The sequence below is a fragment of the Oncorhynchus mykiss genome, chromosome 18 (assembly GCF_057628025.1).
Source record: "Oncorhynchus mykiss isolate SJ-2025 chromosome 18, ASM5762802v1, whole genome shotgun sequence".
In the NCBI taxonomy this organism is placed as follows: Eukaryota; Metazoa; Chordata; class Actinopteri; order Salmoniformes; family Salmonidae; genus Oncorhynchus; species Oncorhynchus mykiss.
Window position 1 is genome coordinate 25870001 of NC_143039.1, and position 26332 is coordinate 25896332.

The 26332-nt window shown below is 49.5% G+C and overlaps 1 protein-coding gene across 1 annotated transcript in view; it reads left to right on the forward strand.

Moving 5' to 3' along the window:
• Positions 1–26332, forward strand: part of LOC110497069 (serine/threonine-protein phosphatase 2A regulatory subunit B'' subunit alpha) — a 58561-nt gene that overhangs the window by 28655 nt on the left and 3574 nt on the right. The window contains 12 exon segments of the mRNA XM_090206636.1: positions 5290–8821; positions 8922–9649; positions 20862–20993; positions 21875–21916; positions 21918–21968; positions 21970–22164; positions 22377–22480; positions 23333–23433; positions 23756–23832; positions 25160–25246; positions 25776–25932; positions 26151–26199. Coding sequence (XP_090062762.1) covers positions 6316–8821; positions 8922–9649; positions 20862–20993; positions 21875–21916; positions 21918–21968; positions 21970–22164; positions 22377–22480; positions 23333–23433; positions 23756–23832; positions 25160–25246; positions 25776–25932; positions 26151–26199 — 4229 coding nt within the window. The 5' untranslated portion in view covers positions 5290–6315.

Sequence of the window (26332 nt, forward strand, 5' to 3'; positions counted from 1 at the left end):
AAAAGAAAGATGCCCAGGGTTCCTGCTCATCTGCATGAACATGCCTTATGCATGCTGCAAGGAGGCATGAGGACTGCAGATGTGGCCAGGGCAATACATTGCAATGTCCATACTTTGAGACGCCTAAGACAGAGCTACAGGGAGACAGGACGGACAGCTGATCGTCCTCGCAGTGGCAGACCACGTGTAACAACACCTGCACAGGATCGGTACATCCGAACATCACACCTGCGGGACAGTTACAGGATGGCAACAACAACTGCCCGAGTTACACCAGGAACGCACAATCCCTCCATCAGTGCTCAGACTGTCCGCAATAGGCTGAGAGAGGCTGGACTGAGGGCTTGTGGGCCTGTTGTAAGGCAGGTCTTCACCAGACATCACCGGCAACAACGTCGTCTATGGGCACAAACCCACCGTCGCCTGACCAGACAGGACTGGCAAAAAGTGCTCTTCACTGATGAGTCGCGGTTTTAGCTCACCAGGTGTGATGGTCAGATTCGCGTTTATCGTCGAAGGAATGAGCGTTACACCGAGGCATGTACTCTGGAGCGGGATCGATTTGGAGGTGGAGGGTCCGTCATGGCTGGGGCGGTGTGTCACAGCATCATCGGACTGAGCTTGTTGTCATTGCAGGCAATCTCAACGCTGTGCATTACAGGGAAGACATCCTCCTCCCTCATGGGTACCCTTCCTGCAGGCTCATCCTAACATGACCCTCCAGCATGACAATGCCACAGAGCCATACTGCTCGTTCTGTGTGTGATATCCTGCAAGACAGGAATGTCAGTGTTCTGCCATGGCCAGCGAAAAGCCCGGATCTCAATCCCATTGAGCACGTCTGGGACCTGTTGGAGGGTGAGGGCTAGGGCCATTCCCCCCAGAAATGTCTGGGAACTTGCAAGTACCTTGGTGGAAGAGTGGGGTAACATCTCACAGCAAGAACTGGCAAATCTGGTGCAGTCCATGAGGAGGAGATGCACTGCAGTACTTAATGCAGCTGGTGGCCACACTAGATACTCACTGTTACTTTTGATTTTGACCCCCCGTTTGTTCAGGGACACATTATTCCATTTCTGTTAGTCACATGTCTGTGGAACTTGTTCAGTTTATGTCTCAGTTGTTTAATCTTGTTATGTTCATGCAAATATTTACACATGTTAAGTTTGCTGAAAATAAATGCAGTTGACAGTGAGATGATGTTCCTTTTTTTGCTGAGTTCAGTATGCTTACTTACATTCTAGTGCTCTTCTTATTTCTATTTCTCGTGTTCTACTTGACTGTTTCATTTGTTTTCTATAGTACTACTGATATTGATTACTGCATTGTTGGGAAAGAGCAAGAAAGACATTACACTGTACTAGTGCACGTGACAGTCAAAACGTGAAACTTGAAACAGAGAGAGACAAGATGGAAGAGAGAGGAGAGAAGGGGAGCGAGAGAGAGAAGATGGAAGAGAGAGGAGAGAAGGGGAGCGAGAGAGAGAAGATGGAAGAGAGAGGAGAGAAGGGGAGCGAGAGAGAGAAGATGGAAGAGAGAGGAGAGAATGGGAGCGAGAGAGAGAAGATGGAAGAGAGAGGAGAGAATGGGAGCGAGAGAGAGAAGATGGAAGAGAGAGGAGAGAATGGGAGCGAGAGAGAGAAGATGGAAGAGAGAGGAGAGAAGGGGAGCGAGAGAGAGAAGATGGAAGAGAGAGGAGAGAAGGGGAGCGAGAGAGAGAAGATGGAAGAGAGAGGAGAGAAGGGGAGCGAGAGAGAGAGCCAGACAGAGATGGAGACAAACTGCCACTCTGGCATGTCTCAGGAGCCATTATTGTTGCCATGCAACATTAATTCAGCCCTGTATGAACTAATATCCATTCAGCTCAATTTGTGGGACTGTCCTCACTTTAAATAGTGTTTAGCCACTGAACTGAATACAGGGAGTTCATTGGCCAGCTCCTCCTAGTTACTCAACTCACTTCATAGGCTAGTGTATGGGTGTGTGTTCAGTTTATGAGGAGCGTGTGTGTGTGTGTGTGCATGCGTGCGTGTGTGTGTAATATGGGAGGGTAGCAGCTCTGAGGAATGTGTTCTCTCCCCCACTGTTCCACTGAGACTCCAACAAAACAGAGAGAGAGAGAGAGAGAGAGAGAGAGAGAGGGAGAGAGGCCCAGCACTACATAATGGTTATATCTGAGGTGCCCATTGCTTATCTGGATGGGCGGCGTTGAGTTCATTTATGAGACGCTCAAAACTGATGGTGAACCAGTCAAAAACAAAACACATGTGGACGTGTTGGAAAGAAACAGGGAAACATCTGATCATGGATTAAAGACATAACATCATCCAGTGACATCAGAGTTCAATGGGACAGCCTTGGGGGAATCAGAGTTCAATGGGACAGCCTTGGGGGAATCAGAGTGCAATGGGACAGCCTTGGGGGAATTAGAGTTCAATGGGACAGCCTTGGGGGAATTAGAGTTCAATGGGACAGCCTTGGGGGAATCAGAGTGCAATGGGACAGCCTTGGGGGAATCAGAGTTCAATGGGACAGCCTGGGGGGAATCAGAGTGCAATGGGACAGCCTTGGGGGAATTAGAGTTCAATGGGACAGCCTTGGGGGAATTAGAGTTCAATGGGACAGCCTTGGGGGAATCAGAGTGCAATGGGACAGCCTTGGGGGAATCAGAGTTCAATGGGACAGCCTTGGGGGAATTAGAGTTCAATGGGACAGCCTTGGGGGAATTAGAGTTCAATGGGACAGCCTTGGGGGAATTAGAGTTCAATGGGACAGCTTTGGGGGAATTAGAGTTCAATAGGACAGCCTTGGGGGAATCAGAGTTCAATGGGACAGCCTTGGGTGAATTAGAGTGCAATGGGACAGCCTTGGGGGAATCAGAGTTCAATGGGACAGCCTTGGGGGAATTAGAGTTCAATGGGACAGCCTTGGGGGAATTAGAGTTCAATGGGACAGCCTTGGGGGAATTAGAGTTCAATGGGACAGCTTTGGGGGAATTAGAGTTCAATAGGACAGCCTTGGGGGAATCAGAGTTCAATGGGACAGCCTTGGGTGAATTAGAGTGCAATGGGACAGCCTTGGGGGAATCAGAGTTCAATGGGACAGCCTTGGGGGAATTAGAGTGCAATCGGACAGCCTTGGGGGAATCAGAGTTCAATGGGACAGCCTTGGGGAATCAGATTTCAATGGGACAGCCTTGGGGAAATCAGAGTTCAATGGGACAGCCTTGGGTGAATTAGAGTGCAATGGGACAGCCTTGGGGGAATCAGAGTTCAATGGGACAGCCTTGGGGGAATTAGAGTTCAATGGGACAGCCTTGGGGGAATTAGAGTTCAATGGGACAGCCTTGGGGGAATTAGAGTTCAATGGGACAGCTTTGGGGGAATTAGAGTTCAATAGGACAGCCTTGGGGGAATCAGAGTTCAATGGGACAGCCTTGGGTGAATTAGAGTGCAATGGGACAGCCTTGGGGGAATCAGAGTTCAATGGGACAGCCTTGGGGGAATTAGAGTTCAATGGGACAGCCTTGGGGGAATTAGAGTTCAATGGGACAGCCTTGGGGGAATTAGAGTTCAATGGGACAGCTTTGGGGGAATTAGAGTTCAATAGGACAGCCTTGGGGGAATCAGAGTTCAATGGGACAGCCTTGGGTGAATTAGAGTGCAATGGGACAGCCTTGGGGGAATCAGAGTTCAATGGGACAGCCTTGGGGGAATTAGAGTGCAATGGCACAGCCTTGGGGGAATCAGAGTTCAATGGGACAGCCTTGGGGAATCAGATTTCAATGGGACAGCCTTGGGGAAATCAGAGTTCAATGGGACAGCCTTGGGGAAATCAGAGTTCAATGGGACAGCCTTGGGGGAATCAGAGTTCAATGGGACAGCCTTGGGGGAATTAGAGTGCAATGGCACAGCCTTGGGGGAATTAGAGTGCAATGGCACAGCCTTGGGGGACTTAGAGTGCAATGGGACAGCCTTGGGGGAATCAGAGTTCAATGGGAAAGCCTTGGGGGAATCAGAGTTCAATGGGACAGCCTTGGGGACATTAGAGTTCAATGGGACAGCCTTGGGGAAGGACACGTGTGTTGGTGTTTTAAACAGACCAATGGGCTTTTATTAGGTACTTCTGCACCGCTAACAGACTCTTAATACCACGACTGATATAAACATGTGAGAACACGTAGACCGTCCTCCATTCACCTCTCCTTCTTTCACCCTTAGGGGGATCCAAGACTGAGCCATGGAGAACAGACACCATATTAGAATGGATAAATGCTGGTCCTTGGTCCGTGCGCATGTGGAGTGTGTGATGTAAATTGCGTGGGTGTGGGTGATTGGCTAAACAGATGGTTACGTCAAAAGTTCAACTCATCGGAACTTTTCTCCGTGAAAATGGATGAAAATTGTATGGATATGGACACCTCACCTACGCTGACCCTCGACCTACGACTCCCATTGAGATTGGAAATCACTAGGGCCAAGGACCTCACAATACAATACTACTCACTTGCCGATACGATATGTGTTGCGATTCGATACTGGGGTTTTATTCGCGATTTGATGTTCCAAACTTTTTGCTCACCATATGTCTGCTGCGGAGAGACGAGAGATCATGAGAAAATACATTTTCAGGCATCATGGAAATAAAAGTACTGTTTAAAAAGAAGATTAGGAACAAGCTATAGGATGAAAAATGTCCTGAGTTTTAGCGTAGGTACAGCCGACTAGCTCTAGCTAACATTGCCTAGCAAAAAAATTAAAATATATAATATACAGTATATATACACTAATCTATACTTTGAGTCAACGTATCAATATAATATCATTCAAAATAATAGTGCGATATGTAAATATACTTTTTTCCCCCATCCCTAGAAACCACGGATAAAGGTCAAATCAACAAGCCAGTCTGGTCTCACCATTATACATTATACTTTCACCATCATTTTCTTCTCTTCTCTGCGCTCTGTAGTTTCTTCCGCTCTTTTTGATCGGGAACCAGCGTGTCGTGTGTGTGTGTGTGTGTGTGTGTGTGTGTGTGTCAGGAAGTACACATGCGGTGTTGTACTCTTTGATGATAAAGGACTAAGGTCCCTCATATATACTGTCATCTGGAAGATAGCTGGAGGGCTGACAACACACACACACACACGCCCCACCCCCACCCACACACACAGAGAAAAATAATTTGCTACAGGGTGACTGTCTAAATGATTGAACACTATTTTTCTCTCCTTCCTTCTTTCTCTCCCTCCTTCCCCCTCACTCCCCCTTTTCTGTCAACTCACAGGTGGTGTCCTCTCATCAGAAACACACTGAGACCAGCTTGACAGCACAGGACGGAAGGAGGGAGCGAGAGGGAGAGAGAGAGAGAGAGAGAGAGAGTCGACATCTGTGAATCACATCAAGGCAGCTGTGGTTAGAGTGTACTGCAGTTATTTTACGAACGAGAGGCAGAGAGGGGGACAGAAGTGGAGAGAAGGAGAGAGAAGGACAAAAGGAGGGGGGGCCTGGGTGAGTTTCCAAGCCCAGGACGGTGAACCCTGATCGGGGGGTCTTTCAGGCGACAGTGGGGTTAGACCAGGCCCCTGGAGTTCCTTTGGAGAGATGAGGACCTCTGAGAAGACGGTGTTTAGACACAGGTGAAAATCAAATGAATCGTGACTCTAATGGATCCTGTGATTACAACATGGATTGACCTTTTTCTTCTTCTCATCTGAAGGGATCTAAACAATAACTGTTTAGTTGACTCTGTGGATCTGAAACTGCCCCACTCATCTGAAGGGATCTAAACAATAACTGTTTAGTTGACTCTGTGGATCTGAAACTGCCCCACTCATCTGAAGGGATCTAAACAATAACTGTTTAGTTGACTCTGTGGATCTGAAACTGCCCCACTCATCTGAAGGGATCTAAACAATAACTGTTTAGTTGACTCTGTGGATCTGAAACTGCCCCACTCATCTGAAGGGATCTAAACAATAACTGTTTAGTTGACTCTGTGGATCTGAAACTGCCCCACTCATCTGAAGGGATCTAAACAATAACTGTTTAGTTGACTCTGTGGATCTGAAACTGCCCCACTCATCTGAAGGGATCTAAACAATAACTGTTTAGTTGACTCTGTGGATCTGAAACTGCCCCACTCATCTGAAGGGATCTAAACAATAACTGTTTTGGCCTTGGATTTCTTTCACATATCATTTTTTGCTGGAGTTTTGTGTTTTTTTCCAATATGTTTTTTTCATGCAGTAATTGAGACTGCTCTGTAACCTTGGTAACCAAGCGGTAACCAAGCGTCAACTGAGCGGTAACCATGGCAGCAGCCTATCGCGTGGTAGTGAGCAGTGTTAGTTGCTACAGCAGCGTGGTGGTGGACCGTCGGGCTCAGAGTCACGCGGTGCACTACTGCTCCGGGTCATGTGGGGCGCTGTCCCAGGGACTGGACTGTACTGTTGCCCATCGCAGCACCTGCTCCGAGCTGCTGACCGCCCCCTCACACACACACGCTCACACACACCCCGACCCCTCACACACATTCACACACAACCTGACCCGAAACGCTAACTCTCCTCACCAAATCCCCAACAGCTGTAAATTTAGTATCACCAGCTCTATCGGGAGTTTTGGTGTTCCTAATGATCCTAACAGTGTGTATGGTGTGGTGGGGGAGGACAGTCCTCCATGGCGAGGTAAGAAGGCCAACACTACCACCACTACTACCAGCTCTGGTCCTGACCGGCCTCTCCAGAGCTCTGGTCCTGACCGGCCTCTCCAGAGCTCTGGTCCTGACCGGCCTCTCCAGAGCTCTGGTCCTGACCGGCCTCTCCAGAGCTCTGCCAGTCTGAAGGACATCACAGGTGAAGCCATCAACCTGGCCAGTGGCAAACTCAAAGAGTTCTCTTTCGAGAAGCTCCGCCTCTCCACCAGTCACGTGACCTTCAGGAAAGGTCGCAAGGTCAGGCCGGACTCCTACAGCCGTCGGTCCACGGACCTCGACATCGTCTACGGACACTTCACCGGGAACGTCGGAGGAACCGGGAATGGGACTATTACTGGAAATGGAAACGCCAATGATGAGAACCTGCCTCCTTTCAGCGACACCATCAAAGTGCTCAAAGGCCTATCGCCTGCAGGCATCACTGCCGGGGGCGGGTCTCTATCCACAACCAGCCTATCCAGTGTCTCCAGGGCTGGGGGAGGGTCTACCAGTAGCCTATCCAGCGCCTGCTCTGGTTCCTTGGAGGCGGGGCTAAACACAGTGGCGTCTCTCTACCTCAGCTCATTAGCCGACGAGTCCCTCATCGCCCGGTTACTGGAGAAGACCCGTGCAGGGGAGGAGGGAGGAGTGGGAGGAGCAGGGGGGGAAGACATACGGGCCTGTCTGGACATTCTGGTCAAGTGTTCAGAGGACTTGAAGAAATGTACTGACATCATCAAGCAGTGTATCAGTCGGAAGAGTCCCGGGGGAGGGGAAGATGGGGGAGCCAGTCCAGAGAGCATCTACAGAGCTGTGATGACCAGACTGAGCTCCTATCTGAAGAAACTGCCTCTAGAGCTGGAGGGGGCTGGGTTAGGGTTAGGGTCAGGGGCTGGAGGTCAAGGGTCAGGGATTGGAGGTAATAGCGAGTTGGCCGAGCTGGTTAGTAGTCTCCATATGCTGCAGCAAGCTGCTGTCCCCTTCTCACCCATATTTGGGAATGATCAACCGCCACGGTATGAGGATGTTGTTCAGAACCCTCCCTTACCCAAGAGCAGGGATATACTGCCACCCTCGTCACTCGCTCCAGACTCTTCTCTCTCTTTGTCCACTACGCCTGAGACAGCAGGGAGACATAAGGTTCAGACCAACGGGCTGCAGCACACACACACTCTGTCACACACACACTCTCCCTTACCGCACACACACACGTTGTCTATTTCTACCCCTCCAACCCAGGCACACACACCTTCATCGCAAACGCACACTCCGTCAGAGCGAACACACACTCCGTCCATCTCCCCCATGGAGGCTCTCTTCATTGAGGAGGACGCAGACCTGGGAAGGGGGCTGAACAGGGCTTCCAGACACACACACTCACACACACCGACCAGAAGCCTCACACACACTCTCAGTCGGAACGGGACAGCTTTTAGTCCACACACACCCCCCAGCTCCGCGCACACACACCTCAGCCCCAATCTGTCACACGTACACGTTACACACACACTCCAGTCTGCCGGTGAAGACCTCACCTGCCCCCCAACCTCCGAACACACCCCTCCTGTCACTCATAGAGACGACGACATCGACAGGCTTCTGATGGACTTGGAGTGTCTTTCGCAGAGCATGGGTCGTGAGAGAGACAGAGTCAGAGAGGGAGAGAGAGAAAGAGAGGCGGAGCCCCCTCTCCCCGTTAAGACCAGACAGAGGGGGACAGGACAGGGGAACACCTCCCCACAAACCCAACCCTCTCTCCAGACACAAACCCAAATCAACCCCCAGGCTCAAAGGCCTGTTCCTGTTAGCCACCTAACCGCTAACGCCCAGGCCACTAGGTCGACCCCCAGCTCCCCTGCTCCTCTTCTCCAGGCAGAGGGCAGCGTGGTGGGGCTGGGAGATGAGGAGGACAGGGCCCTGCTGCTGAGGATCCTGGAGAGCATTGAGAGCTTTGCCCAGGAGCTGGTGGACTCTGGGGGTAGTCCTGGGAACACTGGGAAGACTGGGGCTCAGAGCAAAGAGAAGGAGGTGATGAGACTCCTACAGGACACTCTGGCTACTGCAGCCAAGACTGACACTCTGACGCAGGCCAAACTACCTGGATCTCCACCAGCTGGGCAAGGTGACTGTCCATATCCATCTATTCCTATTTACGGTATTGTGTATATGTTGCACGGTTATTCTTTCTATGTATGTGAACTGAACTGTGTCTTTACCTACAGATGGACCTGTAACCACGCCTGCACCCAGACCTACATCTGGTGCTGTATCCACGCCTGCACCCAGACCTACATCTGGTGCTGTATCCACGCCTGCACCCAGACCTACATCTGGTGCTGTATCCACGCCTGCACCCAGACCTACATCTGGTGCTGTATCCACGCCTGCACCCAGACCTACATCTGGTGCTGTATCCACGCCTGCACCCAGACCTACATCTGGTGCTGTATCCATGCCTGCACCCAGACTTACAGCTGGAGCTGTTCCTACAGCTCTACCTGTCTCTTCAGCTCCCACACCTGTCCCTGTCCCTGTCCCCACAACCCTAGCAGAGTCTGTCGCTACAGACCATGCTACACCTTCTGCCCTACCCACACCTTTTCCACCACCTACAGTCGTACCCACACCTTCAGAAGCAGCCGCTAAACGTGAACATCCACCTGTAGCTGACCTGACAGCGGTACTTACCACCACGGCCACCCCTCCACCGGCTGTAACACCTGTCCCCTCCCCTGTCCCACCCCCTACACCCTCCCCTGTCCCGCCCCCTACACCCTCCCCTGTCCCGCCCCCTACACCCACACCTGGAGAGACACCTGTTGCAACCATCACTGCTCCTCCTGTTGCCGTGAGACACCCGGTTGCCCCTAGCGATGTGGTTGCCCTGAGAGACATCGGCTCGACGCTGCTCATCCAGCAGACGCCCGAGGTGATCAGAGTGAGTACCACTGACTGACGTGTGTGTGTGTGTGTGTGTGTGTGTGTGTGTGTGTGTTTGTGTGTGCGTGTGTGTGTGTGTCAGGCTGTCAGACTTCTATTAGTCAAGTCTACCTTCCTCTAATACTATTGCTGCTGAAGGAGACTACTTTCTCTGTGTTCTAGTTGAGAGATGTATTGCTGGTTGGATATGTGTATTTCATTTTTTAATTTTACCTTTATTTTACTAGGCAAGTCAGTTAAGAACAAATTATTTTTGTCAATGACGCCCTAGGAACAGTGGGTTAACTGAAGAAATAGATTAAGGGAGAGGGAGGCAGAGAGAGAGTGAGGCAGAGAGAGAGGGAGGCAGAGAGAGAGAGTGAGGCAGAGAGAGAGGGACAGAGAGAGCGAGAGAGACAGAGGGAGGCAGAGACAGTGAGGGAGGCAGAGACAGTGAGGGAGGCAGAGACAGAGAGGGAGGCAGAGACAGGGAGGGAGGCAGAGACAGGGAGGGAGGCAGAGACAGGGAGGGAGGCAGAGACAGTGAGGGAGGGAGGCAGAGACAAAGAGGGAGGCAGAGACAGAGAGGGAGGCAGAGACAGAGAGGGAGGCAGATACAGGGAGAGAGGCAGAGACAGGGAAGGAGGCAGAGACAGAGAGGGAGGCAGAGAGAGAGAGAGAGGGAGGCAGAGACAGAGAGGGAGGCAGAGACAGGGAGGGAGGCAGAGACAGGGAGGGAGGCAGAGACAGAGAGAGAGAGAGAGAGGGAGACAGAGAGAGGAGGAAAGGAAGAGGTGGAGACAAAGTGGTGGCCAGCTCTCTCCTCTCCTCTGGAATGTTTGGGGTAGTTTAGGGCTTTGTGCTGTCACAGGAGACAGAGCATTATTGCTCTGTGTTTGTGTGTGTGCGTGAGTGTGTCAGTATGTTAAAGTGGGAGGTACTTTAGGTTCCTGGGTGTTCCGTCAGGGCTGGGTGCCATGGTAACGTCATAAATACAGGGCCTTCAGGAAGTAGTCACACCCCTTGACTTATTCCACATGTTGTTTTGTTACAGACAGAATTTAATATGGATTAAATATATTTATATCACCCATCTACGCACAATACCACATAATGACAAAGTGAAAACATGTTTTAGACATTTTTGCATATTTATTGTAAATTAAATACAGAAATATCTCGTTTACATAAGTATCCACACTAATACATGTTAGAAGCACCTTTGGCAGTGATTATAGCTGTGAGTCTTTCTGGGTAAGTCACTAAGAGCTTTATACACCTGGATTGTACAATATTTGAACATTATTCTTAAAAAAAAAAAAATGTTTAGGCCATTCAGGGACATTCAATATTGTCTTGGTAAACAACTCTAGTGTAGATACGTGTTTTAGGTTAATGTCCTGTTGAATGGTGAATTTGTCTCCCAGTGTCTGTTGGAAAGCAGACTGAACCAGGTTTTCCTCGAGGATATTGCCGGTGATTTTCTCTATTCCGTTTCTTTTTAATTTGATTTGTCCTAACAATAACAAGCAAACCCATAATAGGATGCACTCACCACCATTCTTGGAAATATAAAGAGTGATACTCAGTGGTGTGTTGTGTTGGATTTACCCCAAACATAACTTTATGTCCTGAATACAAATCGTTCATTGCTTTGCCACATTTTTGTACAGTTTTACTTTATTTAGTTCCTTGTTGCAAACAGGATGCATGTTTTAGAATATGTTTTATTCTGTACAGGCTTCCTTCTTTTCACTCTGTCATTTAGGTTAGTATTGTGGAGTAACTACAATGTTGTTGATCCATCCTCAGTTTTCTCCTATCACAACCATTAAACTCTGTAACTGTTTTAAAGTCACCATTGACCTCATGGTAAAATCCCTGAGCTGTTTCCTTCCTCTACAGCATCTGAATGACTTTCATGTTTAATTCATTTGTAAAAATGTCTGAAAACATAACTCCGTTTTGACATTATGGGGTATTGTGTTTAGACCAGTGACACAACATCTCAATTGAATCCATTTTAAATTCTGTCTGTAACACAACAACATGTGGAGAAAGTCAAGGGGTGTGAACACTTCCTGAAGGCCCTGTATGTGGCCTACATATCAACATGGAGTAAGGTTACACAGCATGGTCAATCAACAGACAGGAGAGGTAGACGGAAAGAGAGAAGGAGGGATGACAAGGAGAGAGAGAGAGAGAGGAATGTACTGTAGATTAAGTGGTCCACTCACAGGCTCTCCTCTCTGATTGGTTGAAGTGTTATTTTGGGACTAGTCTCTGTTGTTGTAGTCACAGGCAGAACGGGTGTGTGCGTGTGCGTGTGCGTGTGTGCGTGTGTGTGTGTGTGTGTGTGTGGGGGGGGGGGGCTGATTGGAGCACAGCAGGAGAGGGTGGGGGCTGTTGGCATTGGGAATGTTAATGGTGTTGTTACCAAGCACACACACACACACACACACACACACACACACACACACACACACACACACAAACTAGGCTGACAGATAGAGGTGTGATGGGGACCTAAATCTGTCTACTACGGCATCTTGCTAACAGACTCACTGTCGCCACAGTGTAAACGGACCCTGTGTGTGTGTGTGTGTGTGTGTGTGCGTGTGTTTGTGTGTGTGTCTGTCGCCAAAGGGTAGGCTGACCCATTGCTACTGTTAGGTCACAGCTGAGTTTAGGAATAGCTGTGTGTGTGTGTGTGTGTGTGTGTGTGTGTGTGTGTGTGTGTGTGTGTCTGTGTGTCTGTGTGTCTGTGTGTTTGTGTGTGTGTGTGTGGTGCTTTCTGACACCCGATGCCTCTTTGGCACTCTGAGAATTATGCAAATACACCCCAGCGCCAACCCCGCCCCATGCCCTAATTAAACATTACCCTGTCAGTCACACTGAAGTGCGACACAGGGATCCAAAGGCAGTGTGTGTGTGTGTGTGTGTGTGTGTGTGTGTGTGTGTGTGTGTGTGTGTGTGTGTGTGTGTGTGTGTGTGTGTGTGTGTGTGTGTGTGTGTGTGTGTGTGTGTGTGTGTGTGTGTGTGTGTGTGTGTGTGTCTGGTGACAGAGTAATATAGGCCTTTCTGCACCTGTCAGAGTGTTTCCATTAATCACCATGGAGACCAGGAGGCAAGGCCAGATGAATCCAAGGCCAGGCAAGCCAGTCGAATGCAGAGCAGAGAGCAAGACAAGACTAGCAGACAGACAGCAGAGAGCAGACTAGCCATTTGGAGCCCAGAACAGAAATTAGGGATAGCCAACCCTCCTCCTACCCTTCTACAGTGACTGCATTTCAAATGGCACCCTATTCCCTTGACCAGGGCCCTAGGCACTAGGGTGCCATTCGAGACGAAGCCAGGCACAAGATAATAGAGCTGAAGGAAAACGTGTGAGAAAGAGAAGAGGTCGACAAGATGAATGGAGGGGTAAACAACAGGGGTTGTTGTCTTGGTGTCGGTACTTAATGACATCAGCTCCTGAATGCTTCCACAGGAAATGAGGTCACAGCAGGAAGCTCAGCCAAGCGGTGAAAGAAGCCCCCTCCCCCACTTTCCCACTACTTCCCTCTCTAACACAAAATACACACACAGACACACCTTGGACTCATGGAGTCAGTGTTGCTGTGTGTAAGGAGTTTCCAACACTGACAATAGCCTCCAAGGTTAGCCACCCACACACACACACACACACACACACACACACACACACACACACACACACACACACACACACACACACACACACACGAAGCCTCCAGTCCCATGGTGACATCATACACCACTCCCAGTGCAGGCTGGGATATTGTCCAAACAATATTTCCCAGACACACACACATAGAAAGAGAGAGAGAATAGAGAACAACATCTGAAGAACTACACTTGATGCCATCACATTCCTCCACACACACACACACACACACACACACACACACACACACACACACACACACACACACACACACACACACACACACACACACACACACAGAGGTAAGGATTAACATGTAACAGTCTCTCCGGTCACCTTAGTAACCATTGTCTGTTTACACAACTTCCTACATTTGTAATACGTTTGTGTCTGTGTGTCCTGCAGCTCTCTGCTGTCATCTAGTTTTACTCTGCTGTTAACCACACAGAGTTAAACAGGAGACATTCACCAGGGGCGACTTCATCCTCCTCCTGCTTCATCTAGGAGCTCTGCCTCCATCTGTTGGAGGAGAGGGTACTGCAGTACAAGAGGTCTGCTGGAGGACAGGGGGTACTGCAGTACAAGAGGTCTGCTGGAGGACAGGGGTACTGCAGTACAAGAGGTCTGTTGGAGGAGAGGGGTACTGCAGTACAAGAGGTCTGTTGGAGGAGAGGGGTACTGCAGTACAAGAGGTCTGCTGGGGGAGAGGGGTACTGCAGTACAAGAGGTCTGCTGGAGGAGAGGGGTACTGCAGTACAAGAGGTCTGCTGGAGGACAGGGGTACTGCAGTACAAGAGGTCTGTTGGAGGAGAGGGGTACTGCAGTACAAGAGGTCTGCTGGGGGAGAGGGGTACTGCAGTACAAGAGTTCATGCTGGGGGGAGAGGGGTACTGCAGTACTAGAGGTCTGCTGGGGGAGAGGAGTACCCCCTACAGATGTACAGGGAGGGTAAAGGAGGAGAGAAGAGAAGCAGGTGTTTATCTGGATCTGAGTGGGTCTAGGAGAGAGAGAGAGAGCAGGTGTTTATCTGGATCTGAGTGGGTCTAGGAGAGAGAGAGAGAGCAGGTGTTTATCTGGATCTGAGTGGGTCTAGGAGAGAGAGAGAGATAAGGTGTTTATCTGGATCTGAGTGGGTCTAGGAGAGAGAGAGGAGAAGGTGTTTATATCTGATGGAGTGGGTCTAGGAGAGAGAGAGAGAGCAGGTGTTTATCTGGATCTGAGTGGGTCTAGGAGAGAGAGAGAGAGAAGGTGTTTATCTGGATATGAGTGGGTCTAGGAGAGAGAGAGAGAGAAGGTGTTTATCTGGATCTGAGTGGGTCTAGGAGAGAGAGAGAGAGAAGGTGTTTATCTGGATCTGAGTGGGTCTAGGAGAGAGAGAGAGAGAAAGGTGTTTATCTGGATCTGAGTGGGTCTAGGAGAGAGAGAGAGAGAAGGTGTTTATCTGGATCTGAGTGGGTCTAGGAGAGAGAGAGAGAGAAGGTGTTTATCTGGATCTGAGTGGGTCTAGGAGAGAGAGAGAGAGAAGGTGTTTATCTGGATCTGAGTGGGTCTAGGAGAGAGAGAGAGAGAAGGTGTTTATCTGGATCTGAGTGGGTCTAGGAGAGAGAGAGAGAGAAGGTGTTTATCTGGATCTGAGTGGGTCTAGGAGAGAGAGAGAGAGAAGGTGTTTATCTGGATCTGAGTGGGTCTAGGAGAGAGAGAGAGAGAATGTGTTATCTGGATCTGAGTGGGTCTAGGAGAGAGAGAGAGAGAAGGTGTTTATCTGGATCTGAGTGGGTCTAGGAGAGAGAGAGAGAGAAGGTGTTTATCTGGATCTGAGTGGGTCTTGGAGAGAGAGAGAGAGAAGGTGTTTATCTGGATCTGAGTGGGTCTAGGAGAGAGAGAGAAGGAGAAGTGTTATCTGGATCTGAGTGGGTCTAGGAGAGAGAGAGAGAACATATATGTTACAGTGCAATCTGGCAGGTTTCTGAAATAGTTAGGAAATAGTATGTGTTATGTGTTAACTACTGGGTCTGGTCAGCTTCTAACTCAGACACATAGTGCCCTCTTGTCTGCGGATGTGCGCGCGCGTGTGTGTGTGTGTGTGTGTGTCTGTGTGTGTGTGTGTGTGTGTGTGTGTGTGTGTGTGTTGGGAGAGGAAGTCAGTCTGGGAATAGAGCAGAGATGTGAAATGTGTTTCCTCGTTGTTGGCACGGTTGCCCTTAGAACATTCCGACCGATGCAGCCAATCCAAGCCAAGGGTCGTTACCACGGAGATGGCATTTATGCATGCCTATTTTCAAGTGTGTGTGTGTGTGTGTGTGTGTGTGTGTGTGTGTGTGTGTGTGTGTGTGTGAAGTCTGCCTAGTTGCTGCAGCAGAAATAAGCCTATAGAGTTAAGCCAACCCCTTGTACCATTTGACAACAATAAAGGACATCACAGTGACACTTGACAGTTCATCTATGGCACTTTCATAAATGTTGTTGTGAAAACACGTATTCAACTGTTGTTGATTTGAGTGTACAAGCCAGTCCAACTTAATTATAACACTCTTCTTACACCACACGTCAATGACAAAGTACTTCCTGCTAATGCACTAGCTATCGCTGGTGGATAAGGGAAGGTAGCATGTGTTGAAGGTTTGTTGACCTTTCTCTGAAATATTGATGTAATTTCACATGATGCTTCCACTTTAAAATAATAACAACCTGTAGGCGTTAGTAATTGTTTACTTAAAAGTGAAGAGATTAGGGGAGGAGAGAAGAGAGGAGGAGAGGGGAGGGGAGGAGAGAGGAGGGGGGGCAGGGAATATGATAAGAGGAGGGTAGAGGAAAAGGGAGGGCAGGAGAGGGGAGGAGAGAAGAGAGGAGGAGATGGGAGGAGAGAAGAGAGGAGGAGAGGCGAGGGGAGGAGAGAGGAGGGGGGCGGAAATATGATAAGAGGAGGGTAGAGGAAAAGGGAGGGCAGGAGAGGGGAGGAGAGAAGAGAGGAGGAGATGGGAGGAGAGAAGAGAGGAGGAGAGGCGAGGGGAGGAGAGAGGAGGGGGGCGGAAATATGATAAGAGGAGGGTAGAGGAAAAGGGAGGGCAGGAGAGGGGAGGAGAGAAGAGAGGAGGAGATGGGAGGAGAGAAAAGAGGAGGAGAGGGGAGAGAAGAGAGGAGGAGAGGGGAGGAGAGAAGAGAGGAGGGGAGGGGAGAAGAGAGGAGGAGAGAGGGGAGGGGAGGGGAGAAGAGAAGAGAAGAGAGGAGAGGAGAGGAGAGGAGAGGAGGAGAGGCGAGGGGAGAAGAGAGGAGGAGACAGGAGGGGAGAAGAGAGGAGGAGAGGGGAGGAGAGAAGAGAGGAGGGGAGGGGAGGGGAGAAGAGAGGAGGAGAGGGGTGGAGAGAAGAGAGGAGGAGATGGGAGGGAGGGGAGAGGAGGAGATGGGAGGAGAGAAGAGAGGAGGAGAGGGGAGGGGAGGAGAGAGGAGGGGGGGGGCGGGAATATGATAAGAGGAGGGTAGAGGAAAAGGGAGGGCAGGAGAGGGGAGGAGAGAAGAGAGGAGGAGATGGGAGGAGAGAAGAGAGGAGGAGAGGCGAGGGGAGGAGAGAGGAGGGGGGCGGAAATATGATAAGAGGAGGGTAGAGGAAAAGGGAGGGAAGGAGAGGGGAGGAGAGAAGAAGAGGAGGAGATGTGAGGAGAGAAAGAGGAGGAGAGGGGAGAGAAGAGAGGAGGAGAGGGGAGGAGAGAAGAGAGGGAGGGAGGGGAGAAGAGAGGAGGAGAGGGGAGGGGAGGGGAGGGGAGGGGAGAAGAGAGAGAGGAGAGAGGAGAGGCGAGGGGAGAAAGAGAGGAGGAGACAGGAGGGGAGAAGAGGAGGAGAGAGAGGGGAGGAGAGAAGAGAGGAGGGGAGGGGAGAAGAGAGGAGGAGAGGGGTGGAGAGAAGAGAGGAGGAGAGGGAGGAGAGGAGAGGAGGAGATGGGAGGAGAGAAGAGAGGAGGAGAGGGGAGGAGAGAAGAGAGGAGGAGACGGGAGGGAGAAGAGAGGAGGAGAAGGGAGGAGAGAAGAGAGGAGGAGAGGGGAGGAGAGAAGAGAGCAGGGGAGGGGAGAAGAGAGGAGGAGAGGGGAGGGGAGAAGAGAGGAGGAGAGGCGAGGGGAGAAGAGAGGAGGAGAGAGGCGAGGGGAGAAGAGAGGAGGGGAGGGGACGGGAGAAGAGAGGAGAGAGGGGAGGGGAGAAGAGAGGAGGGGGGCAGAAAGCGATAAGAGAAGGGTAGAGGAAAAGGGAGGGCAGGAGAGGAGAGGGGAGGGGAGAAGAGAGGAGGAGAGGGCAGGAGAGGGGAAGAGAGAAGTGAGGAGGAGAGGGGAGAGAGGAGGGGGGCAGAAAGCGATAAGAGGAGGGTAGAGGAAAAGGGGAGGACAGGAGAGGGGAGGACGAGGCCTAGGGTCAGTCTAGTGGACTGGTTTAAGGCCGCTACCTCTGGTGCACAAATACCACTGCAGCATGGACTCAAATCCACTGCTATTACAGCGCTCTCTTTTCTCCTCTTTTCTCTCTAATTCTGTACTGCCCCACTCCTTTACAAAAAGACAAACGAAAAGAAGAAGAGGTTAGGGGAGGAGAGAAGGAGGTAAGTGGAAGAGAGAAGGACGTAAGGAAGAAGAGACGAGAAGAGAGGAGAAGCCTGTCAGTTGGTCAACGAGGAAAAGAGCACGCAGCTGGGTCAATGACATCTGTTCAGGGTCTGCTTACACCACACATACGCACGCACGCACGCACGCACGCAAGCACGCACACACACACACACACACACACACACCACACTCATCTGCGCTTGTCTCTGAGATTTATGACTCACCAAGTGTAGGGGTGCTTTAGGAACAACCAACCCACGTTTTAGCTGTCACAAATAGCAGATAGCTTTTAGCATGATTCCACTGCCAGCACCGTTTAGCTACATACAGAGGCTTTGAAAACGCTAATGGTGGACCGAGCTACTAATAATAGCACTGAGCAGTTGCAACATAAAACCACAACAAAGTTGTGTGAGCCACACAATCATTGAGACAATGTGTATTGCAAATCATGCAGGCAAAGAGAGAGACTTGCAGTGCTATTTTACAAGTATTTGAACTTCTCCAGCTCTTGGAGGTGGCAGTGTGTGTGTGTGAGCGTGTGTGTGTGTGTGTGTGTGTGTGTGTGTGTGTGTGTGTGTGTGTGTGTGTGTGTGTGTGTGTGTGTGTGTGTGTGTGTGTGTGTGTGTGTGTGTGTGTGTGTGTGTGTGTGTGTGTGTGTGCGTGCGTGCGTGCGTGGAGGGGGAGAGCTGAAAACGCAAGGTGACTCCCTCACTGAGGGTTTGTGTCGTACACACGTACACACACACACATTCACTTTATGTCGAGCGTGTCTGATGTTCCTGTCTTAACTCTCTCCCCTCCTGTCAGCTGTAGCGCTCTGTTCAGTTCTACTACCAACTGGTACGTGTGACCAATCCTCTCTCCAACTTCCTGCAGCGTTTAGTTCCAGCCCTGCTCTAACATACCCGATTCTGTTAGTCAGGGGTTCATCAGGACATTGATTAGCTGAATCAGGTGTGTTAAGAGCAGGGCTGGAACAAAGCCCTGCACACCTAGTAGCTCTGTAGTAAGAGGATTGGTCACCCCTGTTATAGATTGTGAGACTCTCCCCGTGCAGCCTTTTGCTCTACCTGTAACTATGCTGCACCTAGTGAGGCCAGTAGCCACAGATGTTTTACCATTTGGTTAGTGGACTGGGCACTGGTTGACAGGCTAGACATACAGTAGCACTGTAGACCAGCATTGAGGATTCTAGGTAATACACAGCCACGGCCACTAGATGGGGCTGAGCGATCCTTTTAGTCCAGACTTCACTCAGAACATCCAGAATACTGTTGAGGCTAACTTTAGCCAGTGATGCTAGGGGATGGGGGGCAGGGGAGCGGGGAACACACAGATATGCAACACGACCAAACCAAAACCCCCCGCCCTACCCTTTCGCTCAGGACAGCCGGTGTGTGTGTGTGTGTGTGTGTGTGTGTGTGTGTGTGTGTGTGTGTGTGTGTGTGTGTGTGTGTGTGTGTGTGTGTGTGTGTGTGTGTGTGTCGCAGCCAGACCTCGGCCTGTCTCATATTTCCCAGAGTTGGTCTCTCAGTTTGATTCTCAAAGCGACAGGCTACAGAAGGACTATACCGTAGAACCAGAGAACCACAGGGGAGACGGGAACTTTTATACCCCAGAGAGAAGCACTCTGTTGGGCCACGTATAGCCACCGGCTGGCCCGCCGCTATGGTTTTACAAGATACGCTAGGGGCTAACACACGGAAAATATATCAGTGCACACACACGGATAAGCTACGGACTCAACCCTGAGAGAGAAAATATAGGTGTGTCTGAGTGTGGGTCTACAGTATTTGTCAATATTAGAGAGTGTTTGTGTGGAAGTGAAGCAACAGGAAAGTTTGATTGAGAAAGAGTGTGAGTGTGTGTGTGACTAGCAGACATGGAGTGAGAACCAGCTAGCTGCAGGTGGACTCAGAACCGACCTGGACACTGTCCAGTTGGATCTTCCTTCGTTTCTCTGTGGACTCATTTTCTTCTCTTGGGGGACTCATTTCTTTTTCGATATATTCTGTTACTCTTTTTGTTCTTGTCTCCTTCAATCTGTTCTCCTGGATACCTGAAAGGAATCATCCCTCGTTCCGTTGGACAGAATGGAGAGAATAAAATACTTTGGAGAAAAGAAATAGAAAGCTGGAATCCATTGCATGGAGAGAGTGAACAACTGAAAAGAAGAGAGAAGTATAGAGCTGTGGCTGTAGATAGACTGTAGACTCCATGGAGCTGTTGGTTGTCTAGTAGTCCTGTCTGTAATTCTACGCCAGGGCCGGTCTGTGGTTCATCTGTCTCTCAGGGGGTTTTGCTGCACCCTCCAACACCAGCTGGGAATCTGAATGAACTTTGAACTTGAACCGCTACCTAAGAAACGGATGCAATAAAGTAATCATCGTCACCTTCATCCTCTCCTATCATCGTCACCTTCATCCTCTCCTATCATCGTCTCCTTCATCCTCTCCTATCATCGTCACCTTCATCCTCTCCTATCATCGTCACCTTCATCCTCTCCTATCATCGTCTCCTTCATCCTCTCCTATCATTGTCACCTTCATCCTCTCCTATCATCGTCACCTTCATCTCTCCTATCATCGTCTCCTTCATCCTCTCCTATCATCGTCACCTTCATCCTCTCCTATCATCGTCACCTTCATCCTCTCCTATCATCATCTTCATCCTCTCCTATCATCATCTTCATCCTCTCCTATCATCGTCACCTTCATCCTCTCCTATCAACGTCACCTTCATCTTCTCATCGTCATCTTCATCCTCTCCTATCATCTTCATCTTCATCCTCTCCTATCATCATCTTCATCCTCTCATCGTCATCTTCATCCTCTCCTATCATCTTCATCTTCATCCTCTCCTATCATCATCTTCATCCTCTCATCGTCATCTTCATCCTCTCCTATCATCATCTTCATCCTCTCCTATCGTCATCTTCATCCTCTCCTATCAACGTCATGTTTATCAAGGAGTCTAAAGAGACACTGCGGGGGGACCCTGATTTAAGATGTGAGCTAGCCTTCCTCTCCCGGGGCTGTGACTTCGTACTGCCCTCGCGCTTCAAGAAGAGAATCAAGACGTTCCAGCAACTGCAGGCGCAGGTTGGTAGTACTGGACTGGACTGGACTGGACTGGACTGGAGGATACTGATGCATTACACACACACACACACACACACACACACACACACACACACACACACACACACACACACACACACACACACAGGTGTTAAACACACACACACAAACACTCCCTTTTTCTCACACCAATAACACAAATAAATGCTGGGGAAGACAAGCTATTCTGAGGCAGATACCAGAGTGTTATTTATAGTCCTGAGGGGCAGGAATAGAGTGATAGAATGGATGAGTGCCGAGAGGAGACTGGGTGAGGGGCGGGGAGGGGCGGGGAGGGGGCTGGTTCAGCTGTCCTACTCACCCAGTACAGACGCTCAGCAGAGTGTATAGGGCCTGTAACTCGGACACCCAACACATTGCTGGAACCTTGTTTCATGGTGTTGAAACAGACTTATGTGATGTGCTACAGAGACATTTGGTTTTGGTACTGACAGAATCATGCAGCAGTATTTCTCTCAGCTGGTATGCATGTGGTAGCCTGGTCACCTAGTCACAACAGATGTGTTTGTATAGGGTAGTCTACTCCTACTCTGTCGTTGTTCATTATTGTTGTTGTCCTTTGGGGGGGAAGGGGGGGGGGGGGGGGGGGTCTTGTGCTTGTACATTTGGGAAGCTGAGTTACACTTGCAAATAAGACGAGGGACTGGCTAGTAAACTACTTGTAAGTGAAGTTGGTCATTTGGAAAACAAGGAGAAAACCGATTGAGGAAGTGAACTGAACGGCTGCTGAGGCAGTGTTAGTGGGGCTGGTGTGGGGGGTATCAATTGGTATTGATTTGGTTATGTACGAAAGTTGAATTGTGCCAGTAAAGGTTGATTTTAAATCTCTCTCTCCAGGTCAGTCCAACAAGCAAGATAAGAAATCTGGCACCCCTCCTCCAGCCCCCTCTCTCCCCCACCCCTACGTTCCTCTCCCCCACCCGCTCCCCCTCTCCTCCCCCCCACTCCAGTCGTCCTCCCCCATCCTCCTCCACCTCCCCCACCTGCCCTCAACATTCCCGCTTCTACTACCCTCGAGGTTACCGGGGCAACAAAAGTTAACCACGATGCGGCCATCACTGCCATAGAAGCAGCCTTCACAGAGTTTGAGGAGGAGAAGGCTGATATTTACGAGATGGGCAAGATCGCTAAGGTAACACACGCACGCACCACACACACGCACGCACACACGCACACACGCGCACGCACACACACGCACACGCACACACACACCCACTACAATATGAAACAGGAGTGGGTGCTACAGTCGTTGGTGAAGAAGTTGTCGTGTGTTTGTATCTTTCTGTCAATAGTTGTGGTTTAGCTGTCCATCTCACTGCCTGTTGTGGGTGTATTTGTTTTCAGGCATGCGGCTGTCCTCTGTACTGGAAGGCAGCCATGTTCAACGGAGCGGGAGGAGAAAGGACCGGCTTTGTCTCTGTTCACTCCTTCATTGCTACCTGGCGAAAGTAAGAAACTCTCCTCTCCTCTCCTCTCCTCTCCTCTCCTCTCCTCTCTCCTCTCCTCTCCTCTCCTCTCTCTCCTCTCCTTTCCTCTTCCTCTCCTCTCCACTCCACTCCTCTCCTCTCCTCTCCTCTCCTCCTCTATTCCTTTTATATTTGTCCTTTATGTTCGTCCCATTAATTAGCATATCCCTCTGCTATATCATCTGAATGTTATTGCAAATGTTAACAATCTGTTACTTTCTTTCTTTCTTTCTTTCTTTCTTTCTTTCGCTCTCTCTCTCTCTGTCTCTCTCTCTCTCTGTCTCTTTCTCTTTCTCTCTCTCTCTCTCTCTCTCTCTCTCTCTCTCTCTCTCTCTGTCTCTTTCTCTCTCTCTCTCTATCTATCTATCTATCTATCTATCTATCTATCTATCTATCTATCTATCTATCTCTCTCTCTCTCTCTCTCTCTCTCTCTCTCTCTCTATCTATCTATCTATCTATCTCTCTCTCTCTCTCTCTCTCGCTATCTCTCTCTCTCTCTCTCTCTCTCTCTCTATCTCTCTCTCTCTCTCTCTCTCTCTCTCTCTCTCTCTCTCTATCTCTCTCTCTCTCTCTCTATCTCTCTCTCTCTCTCTGTCTCTTTCTATCTATCTATCTATCTATCTATCTATCTATCTATCTATCTATATATCTCTCTCTCTCCCCCTCTCTCTCTCTCTCTCTTTCTCTCTCTCTCTCTCTCTCTCTATCTCTCTCTCTCTCTCTCTCTCTCTCTCTCTCTCTCTCTCTCTCTCTCTCTCTCTCTCTCTCTCTCTCTCTCTCTCTCTCTCTCTCTCTCTCTCTCTCTCTCTCTCTCTCTCTCTCTTCCTCTCAGGTTGTTACATAGTTGCTATGATGATTCGTCTAAGTTTATCTACCTCCTAGCGAAGCCTGGCTGTTCCTACCTGGACCAGGAGGACTTCATACCTTTATTACAGTGTGTGTACATCTTCATGTTAATCAATGATGTGGTGGCAGAGGATGCCCAAACACAGTTCTCTCAGAAAATTGTGTTATATTTATCCCTCCCTCCCTCCCTCCCTCCCTCCCTCCCTCCCTCCCTCCCTCCCTCCCTCCCTCCCTCCCTCCCTCCCTCCCTCCCTCCCTCCCTCCCTCCCTCCTCCCTCCCTCACTCGCTCTCTTTCTCTCTCTCTCTCTCTCTCTCTCGCTCTCTCTTCCCCTCTCTCCCCCTTTACCTCACTCACTCACTCACTCTCTCTTTCTCTCTCTCTCGCTCTCTCTCCCCCTCTCTCTGTGTAGGACATAGTGGACACCCACCCGGGACTGACGTTCTTGAAGGATGCCCCAGAATTCCATTCCCGTTACATCACCACCGTGAGTGACATCATCCATCACCTAAGTCATTACATAGTTGTTACCATAGCAACCATTTGATCACTGTATGTCACTACCATAGAATTAGGAATTGGAATACTAGAATGAACATGAACCTTCTCATGAAGGGATAAAGGTCAGACATTTTGGTCAGGGAGTTGGTCAACCATGGTTTGTTAGTGGTGGGATAAGATATTGTGTCAAATCATGACATTTTGTTAGTTAGCCAGACAGTTTTAGAGGAATGATTCCATTATTGATTGTTTGATTAACTGCCAACATTCCATTTAAACAATGCAGCCAAACCACAGCAATACACTGCCTCAAATCAGTTGATGATTGGACTTAGACAAGTTGTAAATGCAGCAAGTACTGGGATCACATAATGGCACTATGTTTTCCAAGAAAACAACAAATGTGGTCATTTACGGTTTGTTTACACACATTTCTTAGCTATTTATGTAGAACGTTTGTATAAAACCTGTATAAACTGTATTTATGGTGATATGACAATACTTTAGGTTGACAGAAATTCTATTACACCACTTCCAACATATCACACACCTTACTTTTATTTTCCTGCGTAAGTAAAATCAGATTATGCCTCTACTATCATTCATTCCAATTAGAATGGTTTTGATTTCTCCCTGACAACAATGGCTGCCATTTTCATCCCATTGTGGAACTTTGAGGGTTGATGACATATATCCTGTTAACTTACTAGAAGGGTTTTCTATGCTCACGACATGCAACAGTCCACAAATCACAGTCACAAAAGCTGAACCTTACATTTCCACACTGAACTCATTCACTGCGTTCATGGCGTCAGAGTTGGCGTGGGCGTCATAGACCACAGCTGTTGAACTACTGGCCTGATCACAGGCAGATGAACACTTCAACAGTCCCCCCAGTCCCCCCAGCTCTACCAACAGTAATAGTCTTGTGCTCTGCTGTTGTCTAAGAGTGTGCTGATGAAGGTCAGGTGAATGGAGTGGTCTCCTGGAGTGACTTTAGCTGCTGATCTGAGTGTATGGAGACAGGCAGGCAGGCAGGCAGGCAGGCAGACAGGCAGACTGACTGAGAAACCGGCAGCTGCCTGCAACACGTGAACTAGGGGGGTTACTGGAGGGTGCGTCAGCGTACAGCGACGTCACGGAAACACTGTTGATGCTGCCCCCTGCCAGGTCTCAGTCTACAGCCCAGGTTCTGCACACACACACACCACACACACACACACACACACATATTTAGACACCTAACCACTTCTCTGAAAATACATTGGAAGTAGGTGTTTCACCACCCTTCCCCTATGTCCTGTGGTTGCTAGGTGATTCAGCGGATATTCTATGTGGTCAACCGCTCGTGGACGGGTCGCATCACCATGACGGAACTACGCAGGAGCAACTTCCTGCAGGTACATGCATCACTTCCTGTTCCAGCTTTAAAGGATAATATAGACATATCCTAGTTTAGAATCAAACGTTTAACTATTTATCTCTCTCTCTCTCTCTCTCTCTCTCTCTCTCTCTCTCTCTCTCTCTGTCTCTCTCTCTCTCTCTCTCTCTGTCCTTCTCTCTCTCTCTCTCTCTCTCTCTCTGTCTCTCTCTCTCTCTTTCTCTCTCTCTCTGTCCCTCTCTCTCTCTCTCTGTCTCTTCTGTCTCTCTCTCTCTGTCTCTCTCTCGGTCTCTCTCTCTCTCTCTCTCTGTCTCTCTCTCTGTCTCTCTGTCTCTCTCTCTCTCTCTTTCTCTCTCTCTGTTCTCTCTCTCTCTCTGTCCTTCTCTCTCTCTCTCTCTCTCTCTCTCTCTCTCTCTCTGTCTCTCTCTCTCTTTTCTCTCTCTCTCTGTCCCTCTCTCTCTCTGTCTCTCTCTGTCTCTCTCTCTCTGTCTCTCTCTCTCGGTCTCTCTCTCCCTCTCTCTCTCTCTCTCTCTCTCTGTCTCTCTCAGACCCTGGCCCTGTTGGAAGAGGAGGATGATATCAACCAGATAACAGATTATTTCTCTTATGAGCATTTCTATGTGATCTACTGTAAGTTCTGGGAGTTGGACACGGACCACGACCTTTACATTGACCCTAAGGACCTGGCTCGTTACAACGACCACGGTGAGTCTGTCTGAATGACTGTGTTCAATCTTCAAGCTTTGGAAAAGTATTTGGTATTAGCCATTTACTGATCTCTCGTTCTCTCTCTCCATGCCCCTCAATCTCTTTCTCTCTCTCTCTCGTTCTCTCTCTCCATGCCCCTCCATCTCTCTCTCTCTCTCTCTTGTTCTCTCTCTCCATTCCCCCCATCTCTCTCTCTCTCTCTTCTCCTCTGACAGCATCCTCAAGCAGAATCATTGAGAGGTTGTTCTCAGGAGCCGTTACACGGTAAGACCTCACACACACTTAACTTAACAAATATCCGGTAAAAGCAAAATGGTTGAGTGTAAAGTTAGTATTATTTCCTCCTCTCTCTCTCTCTCTCTCTCTCTCTCTCTCTCTCCCCCTCTCTCTCTCTCTC